Source organism: Epinephelus fuscoguttatus, linkage group LG14, assembly GCF_011397635.1.
Source record: "Epinephelus fuscoguttatus linkage group LG14, E.fuscoguttatus.final_Chr_v1".
NCBI lineage: Eukaryota > Metazoa > Chordata > Actinopteri > Perciformes > Serranidae > Epinephelus > Epinephelus fuscoguttatus.
The window spans coordinates 438,262-465,895 of record NC_064765.1 but is presented as its reverse complement, the minus strand read 5'-3'; the positions used below and the strand labels follow the sequence as shown (position 1 = coordinate 465,895).

Below are 27,634 nucleotides of genomic sequence, written 5' to 3'. Positions count from 1 at the left end.
GTCAGCTCTCTGATCATGTGATCCGATGATATGTGCACGTTAGCGTGCACGGGGCCCCTCGTACCCACCTGGCGCCACTGTCAGTGATGTCCACATGCTCATTACTCATCAGACACCATGTGTTGCTGGAATATTGCATCAAGGATGGTGTCTTTTATTTTGAAAGGTAAACTTCCGCCGGAAATAGGTTGTATTATTACAGTGCGCCCCCCAGCTTCCTGTGTCGGTACTGCAGCCTGACTTTCAAGAGCAGTGTTAATGTGGCCCTGAGCTCTGCCTACAGGCTCGGCCATGACCTCCGACCCCTGACCTCTGACCTCTGACCCAGGTTGCTCCTGTGAGGCAGATCCATCATCATTTGGTCTTTTATTTCTATGATCACCTGTGTTTCATTTCTACAGCTGTTAGGAGTTTAGTTGCCATATTTTTGAAAGGGAACACAGGGTCTTTGTTTCTGTGTGGATTAATGTTGATATTAATATTTAGATTAAATCATAATTATAGGACCTCAGTTATTTTATTTATTTTACTATGCAGTGATTGAGCTGAGCAGTAACCTTCAGTGTATGACTTCACTTCTTCTTGAATGTATTTCTTCAACATATAATTCACATAATTGTACATATTTATTATGTTTATTCTTATTCTGGTTTTTATTCTGTTGATGTGTATACTGCAGTGAACATTATGGTGTAATATATCATTTGTATTTCTGACTGTAACACTAGTTTATACAGTGTGATGGAGCACATATCTGTATAGTTTACACACTTACAGACTCAGCACAGTGAAGACATATATATTATTCTTAATATCTGAAATACCAGTGTTAAACATTGTGGCATAACACACATTTTATATCTGTTTTGTTACTTTATATTTACATACCTCTATTTCATACTCTTATCAAAATCACTTTATTCTATGTCTCATTTGAAAATTAATAAATAACCTCAATAACTCATTTACATTGGAAAGAGGATCAGGGAAAAACATTTGGAGCTTCAGGGAGGGTCGGAATAATTAAAAACAAATAAATCAAATAAATCAAAAATAAACAGCAACAAATAGGTTCCCTGTGAAGGTTATTTTAAAATTAAATTAAATTAATTTTCAGCTGGAGTTTGCTTCTTTATTAGAAGATGCCTGCACACAACATAATGATACAGTCAAGTACAAATGAATTTATAACTTTTTTGTTTAGGTCCAGTTGAATATTACAGTAACAATGTGCGGCTATCACAAAATCCCACGGCACACCTGGACTGGCATCACGGCACACCTGGACTGGTATCACGGCACACCTGGACTGGCATCATGGCAGACCGTTTGAGAACCACTGGGACTGTTTGTTATCTATGAGCGGGTGAGGGGTGGTGCAAAAATATATGATGATAAAAAATAAAGTAACACTCCAGCAAAATGAATAAATACATTTAAAAAAAACACCTATGTCTTATTTAAAAAATAAAAACAAAGTGTTTGCATGAACGACATGAATTAAAAACTGAGGCTTTTTTCATCTCCAGCTTTTAACTTTAACATCAAAAAGTCAGTTTTAAACATCTAATAAGTCATGTGTACGTCATGCACACGTCACACCCAGCCTCCCTGGCAAGTGTCGAACAGTCCCTAATAATGACGTTCACAGGTCGTTACATGGTGAACACACATGAAGTGATTGTAACACATGACCGATTAAAGACAGACTGTATAAAGACGGTGTGAGGACGGCCGGGACGTCCACCGGACACACCGGACACACCGGGTCAGTCACTTCCTACGGTTGGTTTTTTGAAAGGACCGGTTGGAGCCTCGTTCTGTTCCCGACCAATCGGAAGTGAGTATTTTTCGCGCTGATTGTCGGAGAGTTTGAGTTTCCCGCAAGCTTTTGATTCGTCTTGAATGAAATCTTGTGTTTCAGGATGAATACGGACATTTTCTCGCTTTAACCGCAGAGAGCACATCCTACAGGTGAGTCCCGACAGACGCTCTTTCATGTTACACACATGTTATTAAAGATTTGCGCCTGCGGAGCCGTTTTTCTCAAGGTACACTTGCTCGCTCCGACCATCCATTTTACCGAGATGCGCTCTTAGCGGCTAGGCTAGTTAGCTGGCTATGCTAAGGGCAGTGGAGTTTGAATGGGCTACAGTGCTACGCTGGCTAGCTTTGGCTAGGACAGTTAGCTCTTTTGAAACGAGCTGTCATGGCGCCTGCAAACGGAGTTTATCAGTGAAACCGAGCAGTTTAAACACGGCCGCCATCACCCGCCGCACTGCCGCTTATTTCTTTCTTGACGTGTTAGCTTTAATCGGGATTGGACGTTTGTAAGATGGCTGCACTGAGCTTTTGGGTGGCGGCTCGGACTATTTGCTGGAATGCGGTGTAATGGCTGACTGTAACACTGTCAGAGATGCGGTTGTACGGTGCGGGATAATGCTCGTCCGCCTTGATCCATGACATTCCCACATCGTGGCTTCCGCTTCAGGTATTAGTCGGAGCCCGGCTAATGTATGACATGATAGTGAGACTGCTGGACACAGACGTTATTTGACGTCGGCTAACGGGAACACGTTAACGTTAGTTTACTGTAGCGGTTAATTAAAACGCTCGCGTTAGCGAGACAGCTGTCCTGCCGTCACGTTACCACTAGTGTTACGTTACTGACCGTTACCATGCAACGTTAACTCAAACTGCAGTGTAACGTGTTAGCTTGTGACTGAGGTGGGAAACATTGAGTTCCATGAATTATTCGCTCTCCAGCAGCATTAACGATCCTCCGTCTTGTCAGCTGCTTCCATTTCCGCGGCTTTTCTTGCCGGTGATGCGGTGGTTACGCGGCACAGCGAGCCACCCACTCATTGGGCATTCGCCTCATGCGGTGGAGCCGCAGCCAGCCTCCTGCATTCTCCACACGGCTCAGCCTCAGCCTGCAGCTAGCTGCTAGCTCCTGCTCCTCCGGGACAACTCAACATTGTCGCGGTAAGAGGTTTTCCGCCCGCCCTGCGGTCTCTGTGCATGTGCGTGGATGTGACTTAATGGAGAATGTGTTTGCCTTGACCTCGTTCACATGAGTTGTGATCATGTCTGATCTCACTGAGGCGTCAGTATTCCTTCACTAATCAGGCGTGTTGTCGCTTCCGACTTTTGTCCATCCAGTCCTTTGACTTTCTGATAAAACGGTGTAAAAACTGCGCGGCGCGAACATTCCGTGACAGGTGCAGTTTTCTCTGTCGCCTCCGAGCTCCCTGTTCATGCTCCGCTGCAGCAACTGAGTGCCATTTTGTAAAATGTGTAACGTTATGCTCATAGGATTCATATCCCAGAATGCCATTTTACACACTGGCAGGATGAAGGTGTGTGTGTATGTGTGTGTGTGTGTGTGAGAGAGAGAGAGTGTGTCCTTAAGGAACCTGTGGAATAACAAGTGTTCGTCTTGTCCTGCAGCTCAGTGAGCCTGGAGGGGCTTAGATGGGATGGACAGCAAAGGTAGCTCCCTGCCTTCAATGCCCGAACCAGCCAGCCCGATCAGCATGAAGCAGCCGCCAGAGTCCCTCAGTGTTCGGAAAGGTGGGGGGGACATGAGCAGTGACCCTGCTCTGCTCATAGACAAAGCCACTGCCCAGCTGGCCGCCGCACTACAGGAAGGCGTCCTTCAGAAGATGGCTGGCCACAGTCACAACAACCACAGCCACGAGAGGCTCAAAGACCTCACCTCCCTCGTGCTGAACGGAGACCAGGACATGCTGCCGAAGCTTTGTGCTCCGGAGCTTCCGATGCTGAAGGGCGCCGAGGCCCCTGCTACAAACGGCACACATCAGCACAACTGCTCTCCTCACACTGAACATGAACTGCAGGTGACAATACCTCAGGTGGTCCAGCAGCCGCTGTTTGAGCCATGCTGTGCCAACGGGACCAGTTTAGTGACGGCCACCGAAGGTCCAGTATCTGAACCAGAGAAGAGACAGGACGTGAAGAAGAGGAAGGGAAGAGTAAACAAACCAAACCTGGGTTCCTCTGCTGTCCCTGTGGAGTCTCCTGACCTGACGGATGATGGAGATGGACGTGAAGCAGCTGAGGAGGTTTTACTTTTATTCCTACTCTTAAGAAACAAAAGAGTTTTATTTGCTCCCATATATGAACTGCACTGTGTCCAGCTTATACTGGTTTTAAAGACAAACATTAACCCAGTGATGTGCTGCAGTTATGTTTAGAAAAGCACCACACACAGTGTATGAATGTCACCACACAGCACCGGGCCTCTGGTCCACACTGAATGTTGACCTAACAGATATAAAAGTTGATTTGTTGCTCACATACTTTATTATTGCTCAGTTTAAATTACATTTCCACAAAGCTTAAAAATGTGGGAAACAGAACATTCGTGAGTCTTTAAAGCTGCACGGCTGCAGAGAGTTCACCACAGTGTGTTGTATAATTGTTAGCCAATATTTACAGGTGTGAAACACTGGTAGTGATGCAAATGTGTGTCTGAAATAGCGCGTGGGGAAAGTCTCACTGTCAGAAGCTTGATTAGTTTCTGTTTTTATCTGCTGGTTGGCTGATTGTTTGTTCTCCTCTCCAGCCTGATCTCATCCCAGAGCTGACGGAGGAGGCTGCAGAAGAGTCCCCTCCCCTCGTCCGTTTCTCTGTTGGGGATTTGGTTTGGACCAAAGTGTCCGGATACCCCTGGTGGCCTTGCATGGTGACCACAGACCCGGAGTTCAACAATCACTTCAAACAGAAACAGAAAGGTGAGGTTCAGTCTCTAGTTAGTGTTGAAAAGTTAAAGACTCTGTGTTTTTACTCTGTTATTTAATTCCATTGTTCATTCTTGTCTTTAGCAGTCAACAGCAGGTCGGGTCCACTTTACCATGTGCAGTATTTTGGAGACGCTCCGGAGAGAGGCTACATCTTTGAGAAGAACATGGTGCCCTTCACTGGAGAGGATCAATACCAGGAGCTCAGCCAGGGCAACAAGCAGCCGGCCTCCCGTGTCGTCCACAAAAAGGTAATTCAGCTTCTTCTCCTGTGTGACTACAGCGCATCGGCCTGTGGAGGATGTGGTGTGCTGTTGTTTGGACAGACTTTGCTCAGGAGCCTTGCAACATTAAAAAGTTGCACTTCCTTAAAATGTTTTATGCAGAGTTCTCTTTTTCATTAAATTTCTATAAAGTTGGGCTGAAATATATCAAATGAAAAAGGAGGAAATGTATGAGCAGCCGGTCAAGTCACACTTTAAACCAGTTTTCTCAGCACCAACAAACCAGAAGGAAATAAATCTGTACACAGGTACTGTGTGTGTTTGTTATCAGAGCTTCTACACAGCTGTCACATGCTGCTGATCAATATGTCATCATGTATTTTAAATGCTGCCCACAGCAGGGTTTCTGGTGCTGCTCCACGTATCCTGGAAGATATCAATGTCCCAGAGAAACTCATGTCAAATATTACCTGTGTTTACTGAGCTCATAAACAATCAACAGCCAGGCTGCATAAAGAATAACATCATCAGGGTGTGTAAATTTATAATATTCATTTATTGAAAATAGACTACTGAAGCGTATAAGTCCTTTCAATAGACTCCTGTGCATAATACCACTATTTTAAAAACAGATAAATATGAGGCCAGCCTCTGTTCACCGGGGCAACATATGAACAGAGAACGTCCTTCAGCTTCAGGCCCTCATGTTCTCAGATAAAATAAAACAATGTCCTGATCTGAGTCTTTTAATGTCTGCTATCTTTCAATAGAGGCTCTGATCCCAGGTGCAGTAAACGTTTCTTAAATGTAGGGGTGCATGATATTGGATTTGATATGCTGATATGTAACAACTTATTTGACCAATAACTGATATATCCACTTTCCCTGCCTAATATTAGTGATCTTCATCAAGTCTCTTCTGTAGTAAGTTAACATCATATTATACCTACAGACGCTGATGGTGACGGCCCACCAGCAGATGGAGACATGAAACACTGTTCAGTGTCTGTGATATTCATTCATTGTGCTGAATAAGAAAAAGCATGTTGGACGATTCTGAGAGTTCATTTCAAAGCTGCTATGGGCTGTTACCATGATGTGCCAATATTGTTGTGCATCCCAACTTAAATGATTCGGCTAAATAGCTCATGACACCTCAAAATAACACAGCTGTTTATCTCACACAGCTTGTTTTATCATGAGCTCCTTGACCCAAATGCTGCAGGTCTGTGGCCAATTAATTTTTCACTCCAAGTTAATTTTCAGTGGCTTATTCAGCGACATGCTGCAGTGCAGAGAGGAGCTCCAGAACCATCAGGCTGAGACAAAACACAGCATAGTAATGAAAGGATGAGATCTTTTCATTATTTTAGAAATGTGCACGGATCAGTCCCGATATCGATCCTGAGGGTCGGCCTAGCCTGTCTGGCTCATAACATTTTATTGTACTGTGCTGCTGACATGAAATCAACTTGTTTCTCAGTTTCTCCCAAACTTCAGAAAAAAATATTCGTTTGTCTTTTTTTTAATAGAGGGACATGTGGAAATTTTAATTTCAGCCCGTTTTAATACAATTTAAGTTTGTGTTCTCTGGATAATTATGACCGCAGAAATTTATGTATGATGGACTTTAGCTGATTTCTTGGTTCAAACGCTGGTAATCACAGGACACCAGAAGCCTCGGCCCACAAACAAGCATTTGTGTTCAACCAGGGAGCAAATGCTGTTACCAAGAGAAAACTATGAACAGTGATTAAAGGCTACTCCTGTGTCGCGTCTTTTCTAACTTGTATTTTCTGTCTTGTCTCTGTCCCACGCAGACGGCGCCCTCTGTGCCCCGAAAACTCCAAGCTCAGTGGAACATGGGCGTCATTCAGGCCAAGGAGGCGCTCAGCATGTCACTGGAGGAGCGCATGGGCAACTTCGCGTTTCTGTATGATGAGGACGGGCCCCACCTGAACCCTCGCATCCTGGAGAAGTTGAAGCCAGAACAGGGCAGCGCAATGGACCAGGAGACAGAGTCCAGACTCAGCCCAGATCTTCCCTCTCCACTGGTGAGCCCCGCTGACGATCCCACAGCTGCCCCTCAGTCCAAGGACAGCACTTCTATAGGGAAAAAGACACGAGCACCCAGGACGAAACACAGCTTGGGAGTATGGCAGCGGAGGGGCAAAGGCCATCTAAATAACTTCCTGTCGAAGAAGCAACTGAAGGGCACAGTGTCTTCCAAAGAGATGCTACATCCACAGCCGCCCTCACAGGTCAGGAGAACTCACACAAATGTCCCCTCGGGGGAAGGTTTTAGTTTGTGCAGACTTGAGGGGAGCAGAGAAATGTATCAGTGATAGGTGTAACATATTTCATATTCTGAAGAGGTCTCAGACAACATGTAAAGTGGAAATAAAATGCAAGACAAATATTTTCCGTCCAAGATAACCCTGGCACCTCATCACTGATTTTACAGCTGCTGTTGTGAAGAAGAGGCTTCAACATTGCAAAGTCGTATGAGCCCACATCTGACTTCATATTTTAACCTTCCAATAGAAACAAAAAAGAGGTGTGAAAATACTGAGAGCATTTTGGAGTGGAAACAGTCGTAGAGGTCTAATAATATATTGCTGTAATAGCTTCTACATTTGTTGATGGCATCATTTAATGTGTTTGTTTGGAAGGATCCCACCACTTCTGCAGCGGATGTTGAAGCTGGATCAGTCGCACCTCAGAAGAAGAGGAGACCCAGACAGGCTCAGTCTCCCAAAAAGACCGTGAGGAGGAGGAAGAAATCTGCAGCGGACAATACCTCTGAACCCGTGAAGAAAAGGAAATCAAAGCTGGTTTCTTCGACAGGCGATATTTCAGAACCAATCTCACTTCCAGTTTCAGTTCCAGGTTGGTTGAAAGTTGAAACTCAGGCCACGCTGGTTAAATCTGGCTGGTATGTGTTTCTGTGGAGTGTCCTGCTTCAAACTGCCACATGTGGCCGGTAAATAGTGAGGTGGTTGGATTATTGTGGAATTTATCACTTCATATGAGCAGTGTATTTAAGAAAGTTCCCTCCTGATTGTATAAAGAGGGAACATGTTTGTTGTTACACTGCTGAAACCAACTGAGCGGTTTTATCCCTGAGAGCACTGAAGCGTACACATGCAGAGTATTTACCCAGAATGCTGTTTGATAGTTTTGGTGCTTTTTAAAGTTGGCACATTACACCAAAATTCAATTTACACAGAAATCACTAAGAAGACCAAATGTTACTGGCTGTCAGAACGAAGGAGAAAAACAGATACCTGACGACAGAACCAACAACTGATACTAATAATCCTCAAACAGTGTGTTTCTAAACACGTTTAACTTTAACTGAGCCTTTTGTTGTCTTGTTAACAAAGTGAAAGATGGTGTCTAATTTAAGTGAGCTAAAATTTAGGAGAAGAAGTTTACCTACAGGGTTAGTTTGGATCTTTTTGAAGTCGGGGTGTGTGCGGCACCCATCCAGTGTCGGTCGACACACCTCCAGTTGGTAGAAGCATGCAGACATACAGCTGTGGGAGCTCAGATTAGGGTTGGGTCGGTATGAGGGGAAAAAAAAAAACGGTGCGGTTTTTGTAAAAAAAAAAAACGCATCAGGTTGGTAATACCGGATTTTCGCCACTTGGGGGCACAGTTGACTCATTTAAAATAAAAACGACCTTAGGTCAACAGAGTGACAGTAACAAGTTGTTTATTTTATTCCTTACAAATAAATTTTGCAGCTTACTCAATCAGTGCAAACAAGGGTTGCCTCCTTCATCTGGCTCAAAGCCAAAGTGTTGCCATAGTGGCGCATTCTTTGATTTTGTCGAGACTAAATTGTCCGCCCTTATCGACTCCCCGTCACTATTAAACAAACTCCAGGCTACAGTAGAGGCGCATGCGCACTCGCACTTCCTAGCTCAGTCGCCGCCCCACCCCCCTGTCTCTCCTGCTTGCTGTGCGCTTGGTGAAGAGGCAGACACAGGTGCTCACAGACTCTAAGGCTTACTATAAGCGGAGCGGACTACGTGTAAAAATGTCCGTGAAAAATCCCCGCGATGTGAAAAATACATGCCGAACAGTCTTTTGTGTGACACTGGTGTGCGGAGCAAAGTCCGTGCGGTTGTGCTTTGCGCGCACAGGGCTTGTGGACGTCCACTTTTCCTGGGCGGACCTCCGCGGCGTGTGCTCTGCGTACGTTCTGCCCGAGTATGCGGTCCGGTCGGTCTCAAAAATTAAGACCCGGTCCAAGACGGAGTACCGGACTGAATTGGTATTACCGAGAACCAACCCAACCCTAGCTCAGATTGTCCTGCTGTGGACAGAGGCAGCAGCAAAACATATTTTACACACCTAATAAATAGGGCTGGGTATCGCCACTGATTTCCTGAATCAAGTCAATTTTGATTTAAGGGATCCCGATTCGATTTCCATTTTGGTTTTTGCTAGTATGTGAAAGAGATTCTCAGAGAACTAACAGTGTCACATTTACAAGGAATTATTCTTTTAAAAAGAATAAATTCATCGCAGGATTTAAACTGAATATTTAATAACTAAATGTTTCCAGAGCAGCAACAGTAATATTAAAACAGCAAAGTCACAATATAAACTTAATATCTCACTGGAAACAAAATTAAAATGTCAATAAAATAAATCACGTTCCTGACATCACCATACTGAATGAAGTTTAGAAAGAAGTTGTCATCAGCTCAAGTTCTTCACGTCTCTGTCTCCAGAGCTGCTGACATGTATGTTATGTGCCACACTACAGGCTGACGTTGCTGTGTTACATGTCACGCCTCTTCTGTGATGTCATCATGCTGTCTGACATCACACACTGGAGCCACATGATGCTGCCATCGTTTGGTTCTGTGTAAAAATACAAAGGAGGCGTAAAGAATGGACGTCGTAGCTGCTCTGTAGCGCCACCTCTGTGTGAAAATTGCTTTTGTTTTTTTTAGGTGGCTAATATGTTATGTTGCTGCAGCACATTACTTAGTTTCTGTGTCAGACTCCAGCCTGCTTCTCTAAACTGGTGGCGAGCCGACTGCCATCTGCTGTAAGGCAAGGCAAGTTTATTTGTAGAGCACAATTCGTACACAAAGTAATTCAAAGTGCTTTACAGAACAATAGATAAGTAGGTAATAGATAAGTATTTGATCTCATTCAGCCCCACGTCAGAGGATCTGAACTGTCCCTTTAAGCTGAGTGTGACATTTAAGTTTGGCCTTTTATATTGTCTTTAGCTCCGACAGGTCGTTGGCTCACACTGGGAGAAAGCTTTTTAACTGAATCATCAAGCTGCTCTAAAAGCTGCCTGAAAATAATGTCAGTGTTTCCTCTTCATCAACAGCAGATAAAAATGTCTAAGTCAGAACCAAATGAGGCTGTTTGACCTTTGAAATATATATTTTTAATGTTTTTAGTCAAGAGGCAAAGCAAGATGTCTAAAAGGCCACCAACAGACGCCGCTGCAGACACCGTTCAGCAGCCCAAACGGAGACGTAAAACCAGCAAAGATGCTGAAAAAGAGGTGAGGTCAACACAGAGCTGCACCTGTTCATACATGTTACAGAAAGCAGTGTTTGAGATGATGTCCGTCTGTTTTAGTTCTGATGTTCAGTCTTTAAAACACACAAGACTTTGTAATGAGATTTTGATTTTCTCAAACCTTCACAGGCCTCGACCTCAGAGGGAACAAACAAGAAGCAGAGGAGAAGGAAGAGAGCTGATAAAGATGTGACTGAAACCAAGAGGAGACGGACCAAGAAGAAATCTCTCCTCACTGGTAACCATCTCCTTGGGCTCTGTTGAAGAACACTGCAGGGCTTCTCTTTTAAATCAAATCTAAACCCTCTGTGATTGGTTCCTTCGCTCGTGTCTCTAAAACATCTGAACTGTTTGTTTTGACTCTGCCGCGCTCTGTCTTCATCGTCCAAACACTTTGTTTTCACAGAAGACCAAGACGCTGACAAACCAAAGCGTAGGAGGAAAAGGAAGCATGTTGGAGAGAACCAGGCCACGCCCTCCAAGGCAAAGAGGAGGCGGACGTCTCCGTGTTCTGATCCTGAGGTGAGAGGGTGCAACCTCACATCCATCTGAGAATCACTAGTTGACATGAGAAAGTTGTAAAGCCACAAATCTTGGATACTTATTTTGTAGTTCAGTGTTGCTAAATGATTATTTTAAGATCAATCCTGCTTGTGCAGGTAAACGGTCATATTATTAGGTATAACAGGGACATTTCATTTTCAATTGAAGTCCAGAGAAGTGGTGTGTTTTCCACTTCATGAGCAGAACTCTTTAATGAGCAGAGTCCGATGAACAGTTTCCTTAATGGCTCAGGTCTGTTGGACATAAATGGACTTAGTTGATGGTTAATTGTGGTGCAGACGGGGACAGTGTGTGGAGATGAAGTTGTTGTATTGCCATTGTCTCATTTATTTAAAGTTGACCATGTGTTGTTCTCTGCAGGGCTCTGGGAGTGAAGGACGTCCTGATTCTCCGAGCGACAGCTTAGACGGGACAAAGAAGGGTGAGAGGAAGAAAGAGTTCGTCTGCCAGGTACGTCTCAGAGTTTTACTGTCTCCTTAATTTGACATGAAACAACAAACTGCTCATTAAATGGGGGACATTTTGGGGGAAATGCAGTTTAGTTTCTAAACACTGATGTATCAGGATGACGTGTTTATATAAACATGCTGCATCACATGAGCCCCCATATTATATCATCTGTGGAATGTAGACATTTTTTCCGAGGCCACTGAGGGACACAAACGCACACACACATACATGCATATCTGTTGTCTTTCTCTCACTTTGTCTCACTCTGTCAGTCTTTATCTCATGCGCGCGCACACACACGCACAGATAGAGATGTACCACTTGCGTTCAGTGCAGCTCAGCAGATATCGTACTTTTTGAGATGTTTCATACTTTGTTTCAATAAATGATAATGAAAATATCCATTTTAATATTTAAACTTCATTCTGATCAGTTGCACTGAAACCTCCTAACCTCTGTGTGTGTGTGTGTGTTTTTCGTGCAGGTGTGTGAGCAGGCCGGTGAGGACCTGGTTCCCTGTGAGGGCCAGTGTTGTGGGATGTTTCACCTCCACTGTCTCGGTCTGTCATTCAAACCTGACGAGAAGCTGCTGTGTCAGGAGTGCAGCACAGGTGAGCAGGAGGTCACGCTGTGTCCAGGGAGCAGCGATCAGCCCAGTATTTTATTTTACAGTTCAGTGAATTGAAGTCACATGAGCAGGTAGAGCAGCCAGTTAAAAAAGCAGCACAAAAACAGTTCAACACAAACATACAGTTTTCTAAAATGATTTCAGTGTGAATATATTAATCAGCTCAGCCAGTTTCAGGTCCCTCCCTGAATATGTCCAGAAACAAAAGGCACCATATTTAAAAGCTTTTATGTGTAGTTCTGTTTGAACCTTGGAGACCAACATCAGTAAAATACTGTGAGCGTGAAGGACATATTTATTTTAGTTTTCGTTCAGGCTTGGCGGTGTAAGACTGCACAATATATCGATGTATTTTCAACAAAGATAAAGATTTAGACAGTACTGTTTATATCAAAGTGTCAAGTTGGGTTTGCCTTCACATTTTATTTTAATCAGTGTGTTTTAATAAAAGTACCCGTGATGTCTCAGACGTGACTTTGACCTGCAGCTGAACATGTAGAAAACACCCAGACAGATATCGTGTGTCACCGTCCAGCCTGAAAACACCCAGATATGAGTTTTTGTCAATGTCGCCCTGCCCTAGTTCTTATACACGTATGTACACAGATAAGAAGGAACCAGCCCAGTGGTGCTCGTACCACAGTCTGAGGACCAGTGCAGCAGCCAGATACTGGTAGATGAGCTTCACTCACCAGCCAAACAATAAAAACATGAAGTGGCTGGTTTATAACAATCATGAGCCATCTGACTGGATGAAAAAGTTGATTTTGGACCCTGATGACAGTTAAACCACCTTTAGTGTACTTTATCAGCAGGTTGAAAGGGTGAGAGCAGACGGTCACTGTGTCAGTGAGGTTTTATTAAATCATTGCTGATTCCTGCTCTGTTTCTCCCCTCAGGAATTCACTCGTGTTTCAACTGTAAGCAGTCAGACGGCACAGTGCGCCGCTGCCACGTCCAACACTGCGGCAAGTTTTACCACGAGGCATGCATCCGCCTCAACCCTCTCACTGTGTTCGACAACAAGGGCTTCCGCTGTCCGCTCCACACCTGTCTGAGCTGCCACTACGGCTGCCGCACCAAGCAGAAGTCTACCAAAGGTGAGGCTCAGCAACACCACAGAGGTCACTTTGTTCTGTCGAGATTACGTCACATTTAAACGGAGATTTTTCAGGGTTCAGGTCAGAGAAGAGTTTGAAAAGTTTGTCCATGTAAATCTGTGAAAACCCCAGAATGTTACTCCTGAGACTGGAGCTCTGTCCTGGACTCTGAAGGATCAGGTGGAGCTCTGTCCTGGACTCTGTGCAGGATCAGGTGGAGCTCTTTCCTTTACTCTGTGAAGGATCAGGTGGAGCTCTGTCCTGGACTCTGAAGGATCAGGTGGAGCTCTGTCCTGGACTCTATGCAGGATCAGGTGGAGCTCTGTCCTGGACTCTATGCAGGATCAGGTGGAGCTCTGTCCTGGACTCTGAAGGATCAGGTGGAGCTCTGTCCGGGACTCTGAAGGATCAGGTGGAGCTCTGTCCTGGACTCTATGCAGGATCAGGTGGAGCTCTGTCCTGGACTCTGAAGGATCAGGTGGAGCTCTGTCCTGGACTCTGAAGGATCAGGTGGAGCTCTGTCCTGGACTCTGAAGGATCAGGTGGAGCTCTGTCCTGGACTCTGAAGGATCGGGTGGAGCTCTGTTCTGGACTCTTCAGAGTTGGCAGAATCTGATAATGATGGTTACATACAGGCAGCTGTATGTAAGAGATGTTTTTTGGGGAAATACGTGACTGTCAGAGAAGCCCCGTTTACACACAGACCTACAATCCATCTCCTCTCTCTCTTCTCAGCGGAGGGTGACCTGTCAGCCCTGCACTGACAGTGACAAGGCGCATCTCTTTGATCCGAAGTGACAGCCCGTTTGCTCATGCTTCGGGGTCGTTCAATAGAGTAATTGCAAATAAATATTGTTTTAATGTGTAACTATTGAAATGTTCACAAGGGGTTTCATAAATTCCTACAATGTTGCAGCACTGCCACCTTTGCAGGTTAAAAGTTAATGACAACAACTTGAAGTGAGGAGGAGCAACACATCTGCGGCTGCGCAGCGGTGTCAGTACCGACACCGCTGCGCAGCCGGAGACGCTCACTTGTGCAAGTGTTGCAAAATATTAAAATAACATCATTATAACACAAAAAATATAAAAAATTTTAACATAAAAAACATTAAAAATTCAAGTCTGATTTTGGGGGAAGATTGACAGCCCTAGTAAAAACAAATTCTCCTTTTTTTCTTTGGACGCATATGATGAGATGAGATAACAGCATGTGATGTGATGACCGTGTAAATGTATCCTCCATTACAGCTTGTGACAGATGGGACCGTAGACTGTAGAAATAATGGACGTGCCCACAGTGAACATGGATGTATAAGGGGCCGTACACATGCTGCGTCTCTTTCTGCCTGGAAGACAGGAGGTTGGGCGCTGGGCACTACTCTTGTGCCTTTTCTGTGCCAACTGTCAAGAGCACGGAGGCAGGTTGTGTCTGAGGTTGCTAAGTGACAATAACAAGATCAGTATCACAGCCTATTTACCTGAAACCCTGAGGTCAGAGCTGATCAACTTCCTGTTTGTCTGTGGGACAGATTTGACACTGGCAGCTCTGCACTAATATGATCAACTTCTCCATATTTATCACAGACTGATATTTACTGAAGAAGGAAAGATCTGTCAGCTGTGATTGGCTGGTCCTTGTCACATGACGTGGTGTGTGCTGCTGTTTTCCAGAAGTTGAACTTAGTTTATCTCAGGGTGCAGCCGTTGCTCCCTGGATAATAGGTGCTCGGGAGAGCGTGCTGCCACGACAGCATCACTCTGTCCTTTGAGCATGCCTGCTGCATGTTTACATTAAAAACAATGAATTTGAGGGCGCAAACAACTGTGGCACGTGCACGGCCCCTAAAGAGACCTGGATACAGCGACAAACGTGGAGCCCCGTTCATTACTGTGAGAATTGCTCAGTGGTGCATGAAGCCAAAATGGTTGAACTGCTGCCCATAAAATGACCCGGATGATCTGGGGATGATCGACACTGCCTCCGCACTGTGCAGCCCGTAGAGGAGGCAAACTAGACGTCTTTTTGGGCAGCAGGGCGTCATGTGATAGACCCCAGTACCACTGTTTGGCCACTACGAAAATTTGCTTCAGAGCTCGGTGCACTTTCTGCAGGCCTGGCTTTGGAGCCTTGAGCCATCTTGGTTTTTGGTGCCAGAAGTGACCACATTTGGGTGAGAGGGCGGAGCTGTGGAGGAGCGAGGGGTGGAGGATGAGGAAATTATCAGCAGACAGCCTGTCACTGAAAGAAGCCCCGCCCCCTTCCTTTTGATGTGTAGCCTTAATTAAATGTAAACAGGTGAGCGCCATACAAATGTTGAAATGATCTCCAGACACCAAACATGTAAACATGCTGTAAACATGTTGCTTTCTACATGCGAACATGGAGGTCTGTGGGGATGCACTCTAGTGGACATTAGAGGAACTGCAGGGTTTAACTTCCTGTTTCAGCCTCGGAGGTCGCTGCTTGGATGGGACCAGTTTAAACATTAGAGACAACTTCCCACAGCGTCACTACATTATGACATCACTACATCAGACATGTTTGGTCACGTGTCTGTGTGACTGACCTCCATCTGTCTAACCTGGTGTTTGTCTCCCCGTACTGTAGGCAGGTTGATGCGTTGCCTGCGCTGCCCTGTGGCATACCATGTCGGCGACCCTTGTGTGGCTGCTGGCAGCGAGATGATCACCAACACCGCCATCATCTGCACCAACCACTTCAACGCCAAGAAGGGCTACAGCCACCACAGTCACGTCAACGTCAGCTGGTGCTTTGTCTGCTCCAAAGGTTTGTCGCCATTTCCTCTCTTCTTCTACAAAGAGGCCACGTACGTCCTTTTTTGTTTGTTTTTTTAAAGAAATAACAGCATTATATGTCCACATGATCGGTAAAAGACTTTGGTACTTGTCCTGAATCGTAGTATGAATTTATTTTCTTCATTTTCCTCTTTGTGTCATCGTGGATACGCACAGTGTGGAACTCCAACTTAATTCATATCACAACAACATTTTCTCTGAACAAGATCCATAATGAGAAACTGGCCTCGTATTTTCAGACTCCTCTTCACAGGGTCTCCCTCAGGATGTTGTTATAGTTTGTAATGATGATTGTGAAACCCAGAAATCAAGCTGCTCCTGAAACATGTCAAAGCTCTGACCAGCAGAAGTTTGGTTAAATCTTTAGTGTCAGTACTGACTTTATGATTTAAGTTTTGGCTTCACTGCTAAATGAGTCACTGGTACCAGCCACACCCATGAATCCTCTCAGCTTCACAACAAACACACACAACAACAACAGCAGTGTGTGGGTGGAGTGTGATGAGAGTGTTCGGCTGTTTATTGGACTAAACGTTTCCTTGTGTTTGTTTGATCACCCCATACAGATGACTCAGCTCTAAGATGGAGCTCTCCCTGCACTTTTACTGCTGCTGACTCGTAACTAAACATTGAAGTTGTTGTTGTGTTGCAGGCGGGCGGCTGCTCTGCTGCGAGTCCTGTCCTGCAGCTTTTCACCCCGACTGCCTGAACATCGCCATGCCTGATGGGAGCTGGTTCTGCAACGACTGCCGGGCCGGAAAGAAACCCAAATACAGAGACATCATCTGGGTCAAACTGGGAACGTACAGGTCAGAGAAACGCTTCTGTGTTTGAGCCAAGCGTTTGTGTTTGTTGTTGTTCTATGTTGTGACCCAGACTCCTCCTTCTCCTGCCCCGTATCCTCCTCAGATGGTGGCCTGCAGAGATCCACCACCCCAGAAACATCCCCACCAACATCCAGCACCTTCGCCATGAGATCGGAGAGTTCCCAGTCTTCTTCTTTGGCTCCAAGGATTATTTCTGGACCCACCAGGGCCGAGTGTTTCCATATATGGAGGGTGACAGAGGCAGCAAACACCAGAGGACCGGCATCGGAAAAGTCTTCAAGAATGGTGACGATCTCGGCTTTGTAATAGAAATACACGTCTTAGGCAGTTTTATTATGAAAGGTTAAAACACACCAAAACAACTTCAGAGAACCAGTGGTGATGAAGACCCCCTGTAACATCGCCCCACATCAGAGTCTCAGCCAAAAGTTGCACCTGAACACACCACAAAGACTCGAGCCAATGGCCAACCATCACATATGTTCTGCTCCTGCTGAGAGGAAATGACTCTCCACAGCAGCAGACAGCGGTCGTCTGTATCCATCATTCAAAAAGGGAAACAGGAAGAGCGTCTTGATGCTAGTTAGCCAGTTAGCACATTAACAACACAATCAGAGCATATTTACTGTGCACCAGTGAACAATAACACAAACCATCAGGAAACGTTTCTGCTAAAGAGAAAAATAATCTGACCTCATGGAACAAGTTGGTTTGGTCTCACTCCCTCTGGACTTTAGCTCCTCCTTTACTCACTGACGCTCCTCTGCTCCTCACCTGAGCTCAGCTGACAAAGTGATTTCATTCACTGACGAGCTCTGACATCACCAATGCTGATTCAACATGTAAAAAAAAAGTCAACGAGGGGCAACGTTGCAGGACACACTGCGCCGACGGGGGCGACAGACGCTCGCTGACAGTCAGCTTGGTGTGTCGTGGCCTTTAAACTGGTCCTAACCAGAGCTGCTACACACAGTGACAGAAACTGTTTTACTGATACATGTAAAGGGAGCTTTGTCAAACTGGTATCAGGAGTTTATAGCGTTAATATTTCTACCAAATAGAGAAAAGATGGTTTGGAGCAGTTTTCAAACTGCACCTGTGACCTCATATCAGCTGTTGTTGATTATCATCTTCAGCTCAGTGTTCATAAGAATGTTTCCACAGGTGAAATGAAATCTAACGATCCTCTACATGTGTTGTTTCCTCAGCTCTGTTGGAGGCTGAAGCTCGATTCAAGGAGATAAAATTGAAACGAGAGGCCAAGGAGGCACAAGAGAACAGCAGGAAGCCGCCTCCTTACAAATTCATCAAGGTGTGAAATCTTTGCTTTTGTCTCTGTGTTTATTTCTAAGATACAAACCTGAGTGTGCAGTTAAAACACATGAGTTTATTTTAAAGAACACGTGGTTATTTCTGTTACCGATGTTTTAAATCTTTTTATTCTTCGCTGCTTCAGGTCAACAAACCCTTCGGTAAAGTTCAGGTGTACACCGCAGACATCTCTGAGATCCCCAAGTGTAACTGCAAGCTGACGGACGAGAGGCCGTGTGGCTTTGAGTCCGAGTGTCTGAACCGCATGCTGCAGTATGAGTGCCACCCTCAGGTGTGTCCCAGCGGCGAGCGCTGCTGTAACCAGGACTTCACCAAGCGTCTCTACCCCGAGACCAAGATCATCAAGACGCCCGGCAAGGGCTGGGGCCTGATCTCTCTGCGGGATGTCAAGAAGGTAAAAAACAACAAGACAATGTCTCCTTCAAATACACACACTGTCAGGAAAGATTCATTCGTTCATCAATGGTTGTTTTGTTTTGAAATGAGCTGTGAAAAGTAGAAGACTTTGATAGTTATGTTTTGGTTGTAATGAGGGTTGATTTAATGTTTTTCTGCCTGAGCACAAGCACATGTATAAACTGGATAATAATTTATGGCCTCTTTGTTTTTGTTCAAATCCACGTTTGAGTCATTTGAAAGTACGTAAATTACCAGGTCAGTATTGGCTCATTGCAGGTGTATATTGACATCAGGTTATGTGTCAGCCAGTAAATGAAAGAAGAAATTGAAGCACAGAATTGTCAAAGATGTTTTCAATCAGTTTCACTGTTCCAGTATTTGCCATCAGAGTTATGTTAAAAATAATTTAAGGAAGTGTAGTTAATGTTGGTTAATACAGTGTTGTTGTTTTATATTTTCCTTTTTTGTAAATGTCAGATACTGATATCAGCCTCAGAAATCTTGTGTCATTCGTGCTGTACTTTAAATGTTGTACATAAATAATTCTGGTATTTTTAGTGGAGTTAGCACTTTTGGCAGCTCATCTACACAGAGTGTGATGAGCTAAGCAGGATTTATACTTGTGCAGCAGATGCTACGCATGTCATCTACACCGTCATGAGCATTTATGCCTGTGTGGTGGTGTTTCTGTGTCACTCTGCAGTTAAGCCTCCAAAACACTAGTCAGCAGCAGAGTTTCTGTAAAGTTTAGTTAAACATATATCAAACACACAGTATAACACACAGTAAACACACATAACACACAGTAAACACACATAACACACAGTATAACACACAGTAAACACACATTATAACACACAGTAAACACACATTATAACACACAGTAAACACACATTATAACACACAGTAAACACACATAACACACAGTATAACACACAGTAAACACACATTATAACACACAGTATAACACACATAACACACAGTATAACACACAGTAAACACACATTATAACACACAGTATAACACACATTATAACACACAGTATAACACACATAACACACAGTATAACACACAGTAAACACACATTATAACACACAGTAAACACACAGTAAACACACATTATAACACACAGTAAACACACATTATAACACACAGTAAACACACATAACACACAGTATAACACACAGTAAACACACATTATAACACACAGTATAACACACATAACACACAGTATAACACACAGTAAACACACATTATAACACACAGTATAACACACATTATAACACACAGTATAACACACATTATAACACACAGTATAACACACAGTAAACACACATTATAACACAGCAAACACACATTATAACACACAGTAAACACACATTATAACACACAGTAAACACACAGTATAACACACAGTAAACACACATAACACACAGTAAACACACAGTATAACACACAGTATAACACACAACACACAGTATAACACACAACACACAGTATAACACACAGTAAACACACATTATAACACAGCAAACACACATTATAACACAGCAAACACACATTATAAAAAACAGTAAACACACATTATAACACACAGTAAACACACAGTATAACACACAGTAAACACACATAACACACAGTAAACACACAACACAGTAAACACACAGTAAACACACAACTCACAGGAAACACACAACACAGTAAACAAACACACAGCTCACAGGAAACACACAGGAAACACACATTATAACACACAGTAAACACATAACACACAGTAAACACACGGTAAACGCACAGTAAACACACATTATAACACACAGTAAACACATAACACACAGTAAACACACATTATAACACACAGTAAACACATAACACACAGTAAACACACGGTAAACGCACAGTAAACACACATTATAACACAGCAAACACACATTATAAAAAACAGTAAACACACATAACACACAGTAAACACACATTATAACACACAGTAAACACACAGTATAACACACAGTAAACACACATTATAACACACAGTAAACACACAGTATAACACACAGTAAACACACAGTATAACACACAGTAAACACACATTATAACACACAGTAAACACACATTATAACACACAGTAAACACACAGTATAACACACAGTAAACACACATAACACACAGTAAACACACATTATAACACACAGTAAACACACAGTATAACACACAGTAAACACACATAACACACAGTAAACACACAGTATAACACACAGTAAACACACAACACACAGTATAACACACAGTAAACACACATTATAACACAGCAAACACACATTATAAAAAACAGTAAACACACATTATAACACACAGTAAACACACAGTATAACACACAGTAAACACACATAACACACAGTAAACACACAGTATAACACACAGTAAACACACAACACACAGTAAACACACAGTATAACACACATTATAACACACAGTATAACACACAGTAAACACACAGTATAACACACAGTAAACACACATAACACACAGTAAACACACAGTATAACACACAGTAAACACACATTATAACACAGCAAACACACATTATAAAAAACAGTAAACACACATTATAACACACAGTAAACACACAGTATAACACACAGTAAACACACATAACACACAGTAAACACACAGTATAACACACAGTAAACACACAACACACAGTAAACACACAGTAAACACACAGTAAACACACATTATAACACACAGTAAACACACAACACAGTAAACACATAAACAAACACATGGTAAATACACATAACACACAGTAAACACATTATAACACACAGTAAACACACAACACAGTAAACACACAGTAAACACACAACTCACAGGAAACACACAACACAGTAAACAAACACACAGCTCACAGGAAACACACAGGAAACACACATTATAACACACAGTAAACACATAACACACAGTAAACACACAGTAAACACACGGTAAATGCACAGTAAACACACCAATCAGCTTCACTATAACTCGCAGCATTCACAGACAAACACTTGTCTTTATCTGGACACATTTTCCCCACAAATACAACATGCTAACGTTATTAGCACAAGCCTATGGCATTTTACATTGTATACATTAGCCTAGCAGCTAGCAGAGATTTCCTCTGCTCATATTTCAGCCAGGATAAATCACACACAGTGTGTGGAGGCTTTATTGTCTTCACAATTTATTGTTTCTTATCTGTGAAATTAAAGTAAATCAAATCTTTGTTTCCACTGAGGGAAATGGTTTCAGCTCACAGAGACAGACAGGAGGTCTGCGGCACTGTGACGCTGTGGAGTTACATTTATGGGGAGGTGCACGTCAGGCTAAGGCGTAGGTTACGGTGTAGGCTCTCACTGTAGCCGATACATGTAGCTGTCTGTTGTAATAAAACATCCAGATCACTGGTGATCCTTGATCGTCTCAGGATGTGTCTCGTATCAAGATGTCTCTGGTCTGTGTCTCATCAGGGCGAGTTTGTCAACGAGTACATCGGAGAGCTGATAGACGAGGAGGAGTGCAGGGCGAGGATCAAGTACGCCCAGGAGAACAACATCACTGATTTCTACATGCTCACCATCGACAAGGTCAGTGCCGAACAGAACGTTGGACCTTCTTTGTTTCCGCTCCGCAGTGTGTCAGGGTGCTGTTTCCTCCACAGCAGCTCCATTTCCACTGAGAGCCACAGAAACACAAAGGTATTACATTGGGAATGTTACATGACAGACACCTGTAACATTACAGTCGTTAATACTACACATCCAGCCTCAGCTGCAAGTCTGACGCCAGGTCAGAGACCAGGTCTGACGCCAGGTCTGAGTAGCTGGTTCCTGTAAAGACGTCTGTTAAAGAGTGTTAGATAAAGAAACAAACTACAGATGATGAAGCCGTGACTTTACTCTGAATGTCTGGATGTTTTTTAGGACCGGATCATCGACGCCGGTCCGAAGGGAAACTATTCTCGCTTTATGAACCACAGCTGTCAGCCCAACTGTGAGACACAGAAGTGGACGGTGAACGGTGACACACGAGTCGGCCTGTTCGCTGTCTGTGACATCCCAGCAGGTGAGACTGATCAGAGCTTCGTCTGCACGTGTCCTTCGCCTGTTGGAAGAATAATTACAACAAGAAATGTGTTTTTTATTTTTGTATTTCAGGGACAGAGCTGACCTTTAATTACAACCTGGACTGCCTCGGGAACGAGAAGACCGTCTGTCGCTGCGGCGCTCCAAACTGCAGCGGCTTTCTGGGTGATCGGCCGAAGGTGAGCTTCAGAATCAGAGCTGTGTGTTCATAGTTACAGAAGGTTCCAGATTCCGTGTGAAAACATACGTTACATGAACTGAAGCAGACATGTGTTCACAGATTCTGAGTTGATGAAAAATAAGCTGAGCTGAATAGATTTAATCACTTCATCCCATCGTCTCCTCTGCAGAACTCTAACGGCCAAACAGCCGAGCCCAAAGGGAAGAGACTGAAGAGGAAATATAAGAGGAGGAAAAGTGAGGGCAAGAAAAAGTCTGATGACGACTGTTTCCGCTGCGGAGACGGAGGACAGCTGGTGATCTGTGGAAAGAAGACGTGCACCAAAGCTTATCACCTGTCCTGCCTCAACCTCACCAAGAGACCCTTCGGTAAGAAATGATGATTGTTGATGAGTAAAACTCTGACAGTGTGGCTGCTGTTAACACCTACGCATACTAACCAACCAATAGAGACGCAGCATGAGATGACACACTGATCAGTGCCACAATGCTAAATGCTAGTTGGTGTTAATAAATAGACTTTGAGCTCTGGCTGCAGAATCGTCCTCTTTGCTCTAACACATCCTCACTGCGACCTCGTCACATGTTTAAACAAAAACCGTGATCAGCTGGGTGTGTCTGACACGAGAGGTGTAAATCATCAGCTTCATCATGATGAGATATTATGTCGATTCTTTGGAAGAAGATATGATGTTGTTCGATATTACAAAGTCTGCCAGGATACGATTCTGATACGATGTGATTTAGAGGTCTGTGATCGATATGAGACGATACTAAAAGATCATTTAATACAGTCTGTCACAGGAGAGTCTGTCTGTCTGTCTGTCTGTCTGTCTGTCTCTCTCTTGGTCTGTCTGTCTCTGTCTTGGTCTGTGTCTGTCTTGGTCTGTGTCTGTCTGTCTGTCTGTCTGTCTGTCTGTCTGATGTCGGGTCGTAGAAAACTGGACAGGAGTTGACGTCTCTACTCTGTCGTGTGTTTGAGTTTCTGTCACCGTGTGTTCTGTGACTTGAGATCAGCTGTGACTGTGCGTGGTGTGGTCCGCAGGTCGCTGGGACTGCCCCTGGCACCACTGTGACGTCTGCGGGAAGAACTCTGAGGCGTTCTGTCAGCTCTGCCCCAACTCCTTCTGCAAGGCTCACCAGGAGGGGGCGCTGCGTCCATGGCCCCCCACAGGACAGCTCTGTTGTCTGGAGCACGACGAGCTGGAGGGAACGGACAACCCGGATCAGGGCGTCACCTCGGAGATCACCGCCACGACAACCACCGCCACTACTGCCGCCATCTGCGGCCGTCCACCTAAAGGCTCCAGGAAGGCAGACGGAGCCGAGGCCAAAACTAAAGGCTCCAAGAGGAAAGCAGCAGAGGCCTGAAAGTGACCTTTGACCCCTCAGAGAGCCCACACACCAAACCAGACTCTGACACCTGTTTCATGAACACACAAAACCCCCTCGTCATAACGTCTCCAAGACCGCCAAAATCCAAGCACTGTACATGTTCATCAGGGAAAGCCGCTGATCTCTCACACGCTCGCCGCTCAGACCGTTCTGATTTTTATTTTAAAGATTTTCAGGTTTATTTTTTAACTTGTCTGCACTGAGGCCAACCATCTGTGGTAAAGCACAAAGCAGCACAGCGAGCGCGGTGCAGGTCAGGAAGCTTCTGCTGCCTTGGTTCTGTCTGAAACCAGCTGAAGTTTACCTGAGCAGCAGCGTCACCGCCTGCTAACTTGAATCTCTAAGCCCCGCCCCCTCCCGTCACTCAACATGGATGATCTTGAACATCAGAGTTTTATAGCTGTATCTATATATGTGTATATCAAAGACCAAATTATGATTACTGGAGTTATGACATCAGACAGGTGCCAAATGGAGCTTTTATTTTTATATATAGAATATATATGGCAGATGGAATACGGAGCGGCGGGACGCTGTGGGTTGGCCTTGTTACTCGTGTGTGTCGTAGCCGTAGGTTACGTTAACTGTAGACGTTTGTTTTACATCCTGTTTTATTTTAGCTCAGTTTTACTCTTTAGACTCGACTTATTTCTTCGTCTTTGTTTTTTTCTTGGGTATCAGGATGCTGAACGATGGCGCCACAAACCGTTAATCTACCTGCCTGTCCACAGAGCGAGCGCTTACAGGAAGTACTAACCAGAGAGCCGACTGACGTACAAACACTACTGGGAGGTTACAGCTCTTACAAGCTCTCTGCTCCACGCTAAATCAGACGAATGAAGGAATACGAACGATTTTCTACATGTTGAGTCGAAACCTTTAAGATGCTATTCAGTTATTTTTCTTCTGAAATCTGAGGTGCAAAAATGTTTTATGTTTGAATGATTCAGATTCTGTTGACTTTTTATCGATGTTAAATTCACTGATTGTCGTCTCAGCTGTTTTAATCCTCAGGAGGTTTTTAGTCTCAAACTGCGTCCTTTAATACAGGCTAACGGCACGCAGGCTAACGGCACGCAGGCTAACAGCACGCAGGCTAACGGCACGCAGGCTAACAGCACGCAGGCTAACGGCACGCAGGCTAACAGCACGCAGGCTAGCATCCTGTCATTCCCACTGTGGTCAGTCTGTCATGTCAGTACTTGACATGAAACAACACGGGGAAGGTTAAGAGAAGGACTGCAGTACATTTCAGGACTTAAATGCTCTCGGCGGGCTGTGAGCTCGGGCTGCACTCCTTAAACCTCAGCTGTACTTAAAGCGTAACGCTGAGAGCTGAGTCGTAGTTCCTGCCTCGGCCTGTGTGAAGTGAATGTCACTATCCATGCATGTCTGGACACTAAGTGGACCTTAGCGTGGCTTAACGGTGCACACTCTAATCTTTTGTACCAAACTCCAGCAGCCGCTGCTCCTTCTTCATGTCAGTGTCACCTGATGTCAGCAGTAGGAGGACGGTAAACTCCTCCTCCGTCCTCCACCCTCCTGCTGGAGCCCAACACACACCCTCAGTAGAATATAACGGTGTGCATCTCAGCAGCTGAGACACTGACAAACAAACGTTCCTCTAAAATCTTCACCATTAAAAATCAGATCTGAGCCTGACAGTCTAACATGTCCCAAAGTGGCCACCATACAGGGGCAAAGTCCCTCCTTTTATTATTGATCCTATTTGAACTGTGCCAGAAATTACACGTATGATATTTGTCAATGTCAGTAAAGTGTGTCGCAGGTTCGTGTTGTTACCATGACGATCAGTATGAAACCACTCAGTGAAACACGCCTTACAAGATAAACATCATCACCAGCAGCAGCTCAGTAACTTTGTCTGTTCCACGCACAAATGTAGCGTCACAGTACCTCACGTGTTTCATCCAGAGACTCGTCTGAAATCAGCTGTGAAGCAAAACAACAAGCGAGACGCTCGTCGCCCGTGTGAGCGCGTTCTGGAACCAGACACTGACGTCACCTATACGACCTTAAGAATCTTCTAAAAACTGCGACTTTGTTGACTCACAAAATTATTCTGAAATGAACAAACGTGATTTTTGGCTCAATTCAAACAGGATCAGAAAATTTGGCTTTAATGTTGTTAACTGATGAAGATATTCTGTCATGGCCGACACAGGAAGTGGAGGGACTTGGTCTCGCTATACGAGGAGCTTTGAAACGTCTTCCTGTTGGTTTGTTGAGCAAAACGAAACCAAACCTGTTGCTGTTTGTCTTCGACACCTGGTAAACACTGCTCATAGTTTCAGATTTCGTATTTAAGTCTCTGATGATGATGATGATGATGATGTCATCAGTCTCTGAAGACAGTTTTTCTTCTTTTATTTAATATCTGACATCATAAAAATGTTTGATGGTGGAATCTGAATCTCTTCAAACAGGCGGCCATTTTATCTTTGAGAGCCGCCATCGGTGCTTCGTCTAACTTCCTGTAAAACATCTCTTAAGAGAACAGATTAAAGTTGTACAGACACATCGGGAGGCCATTTTGTTTTCTAACAGCACCTTTTTTATTTTTTTTAGAGTTTTGATTTTTCCCAGGGCGTGTGAACGGGACACGTCCAGAGGTGCAACGAGTGTCGTACGAGTATTTTGGACTTTGTGTGTCTCCTAACTTTGACTTGTGTTGAGTGAATGTAGTCCAGCCAGTTGTCTTTGTAAGCACTGTAACTTCCTGTAGAGCTCAAGTGTAACGTTTAATTCTGTAACTACTGTCATAGTAAACCAGAGACTAATATGTACATAATGTATAAGTGGTAATAGTGATGCATCTATTGTAAATATCATACAGTCACTCTGACGTTGTGTTTGTTTTTTGTTTTTTTTCTTGATGCAGTGCTGAAACACTTTTGTGCAGGATCTCACGTCTGTTGAATCGTGCAATAAAAAGTGACCAAACATGGATCAGTGTCTGAACTTTATTCTCATCACACTGAGAGTTACCTCGTGTGAAGACGCCGTGACTTCAGTCCATCAGTATGTCAGTCCGTCATGTCAACTTTTAAACTCAGTCGTTTTTTAACTGGTTTCTTCTGTTTGAAATACATGGAGTTAATTGTTTAACTTAGGTTCAGGAGCAGCACCACGCCTCAACCACTCCTCTAATCACCTGACTAACATATATATATACCAGCACAGCTCTACCACAGGCCTCGCAGATCTCTCGAACATTGGCGACCCTACATAGGTTATCTCAGCAAGTG

General features: G+C 44.1%; 1 protein-coding gene across 5 annotated transcripts; it reads left to right on the top strand.

Moving 5' to 3' along the window:
* Positions 1–1,613: 1,613 nt before the first annotated feature.
* Positions 1,614–27,335, top strand: nsd2 (nuclear receptor binding SET domain protein 2). Of its 5 annotated transcripts, XM_049596452.1 has the most exons (23): positions 1,614–1,840; positions 1,925–1,974; positions 3,451–4,085; positions 4,589–4,757; positions 4,848–5,014; positions 6,808–7,248; positions 7,660–7,876; positions 10,423–10,529; positions 10,676–10,784; positions 10,953–11,068; positions 11,471–11,560; positions 12,045–12,171; positions 13,088–13,288; positions 15,900–16,079; positions 16,761–16,917; positions 17,018–17,220; positions 18,144–18,247; positions 18,392–18,661; positions 22,176–22,292; positions 22,629–22,770; positions 22,863–22,969; positions 23,141–23,339; positions 24,016–27,335. In XM_049596452.1, exons 3-23 carry the CDS (start codon positions 3,480–3,482, stop codon positions 24,339–24,341), a joined length of 4,155 nt encoding a protein of 1,384 aa, XP_049452409.1. In that variant the 5' UTR covers positions 1,614–1,840; positions 1,925–1,974; positions 3,451–3,479; the 3' UTR covers positions 24,342–27,335. The 5 variants fall into 5 exon arrangements, with proteins under 5 accessions (XP_049452409.1, XP_049452411.1, XP_049452407.1 ...); XM_049596454.1 differs by lacking the exon at positions 1,614–1,840 and having other exon boundaries at positions 1,851–1,974; positions 4,851–5,014; XM_049596450.1 differs by lacking the exon at positions 1,614–1,840 and having other exon boundaries at positions 1,851–1,974.
* Positions 27,336–27,634: the final 299 nt, after the last annotated feature.

Coding starts and splice junctions, on each gene's coding strand:
- nsd2 (XM_049596452.1), top strand. CDS start 3,480: ATGGACAGCAAAGGTAGCTCCCTGCCTTCAATGCCCGAACCAGCCAGC. Junction 10,530..10,675: donor GCAAAGATGCTGAAAAAGAG/GTGAGGTCAACA, acceptor AAACCTTCACAG/GCCTCGACCTCAGAGGGAAC. Junction 17,221..18,143: donor CGGAAAAGTCTTCAAGAATG/GTGACGATCTCG, acceptor TTGTTTCCTCAG/CTCTGTTGGAGGCTGAAGCT.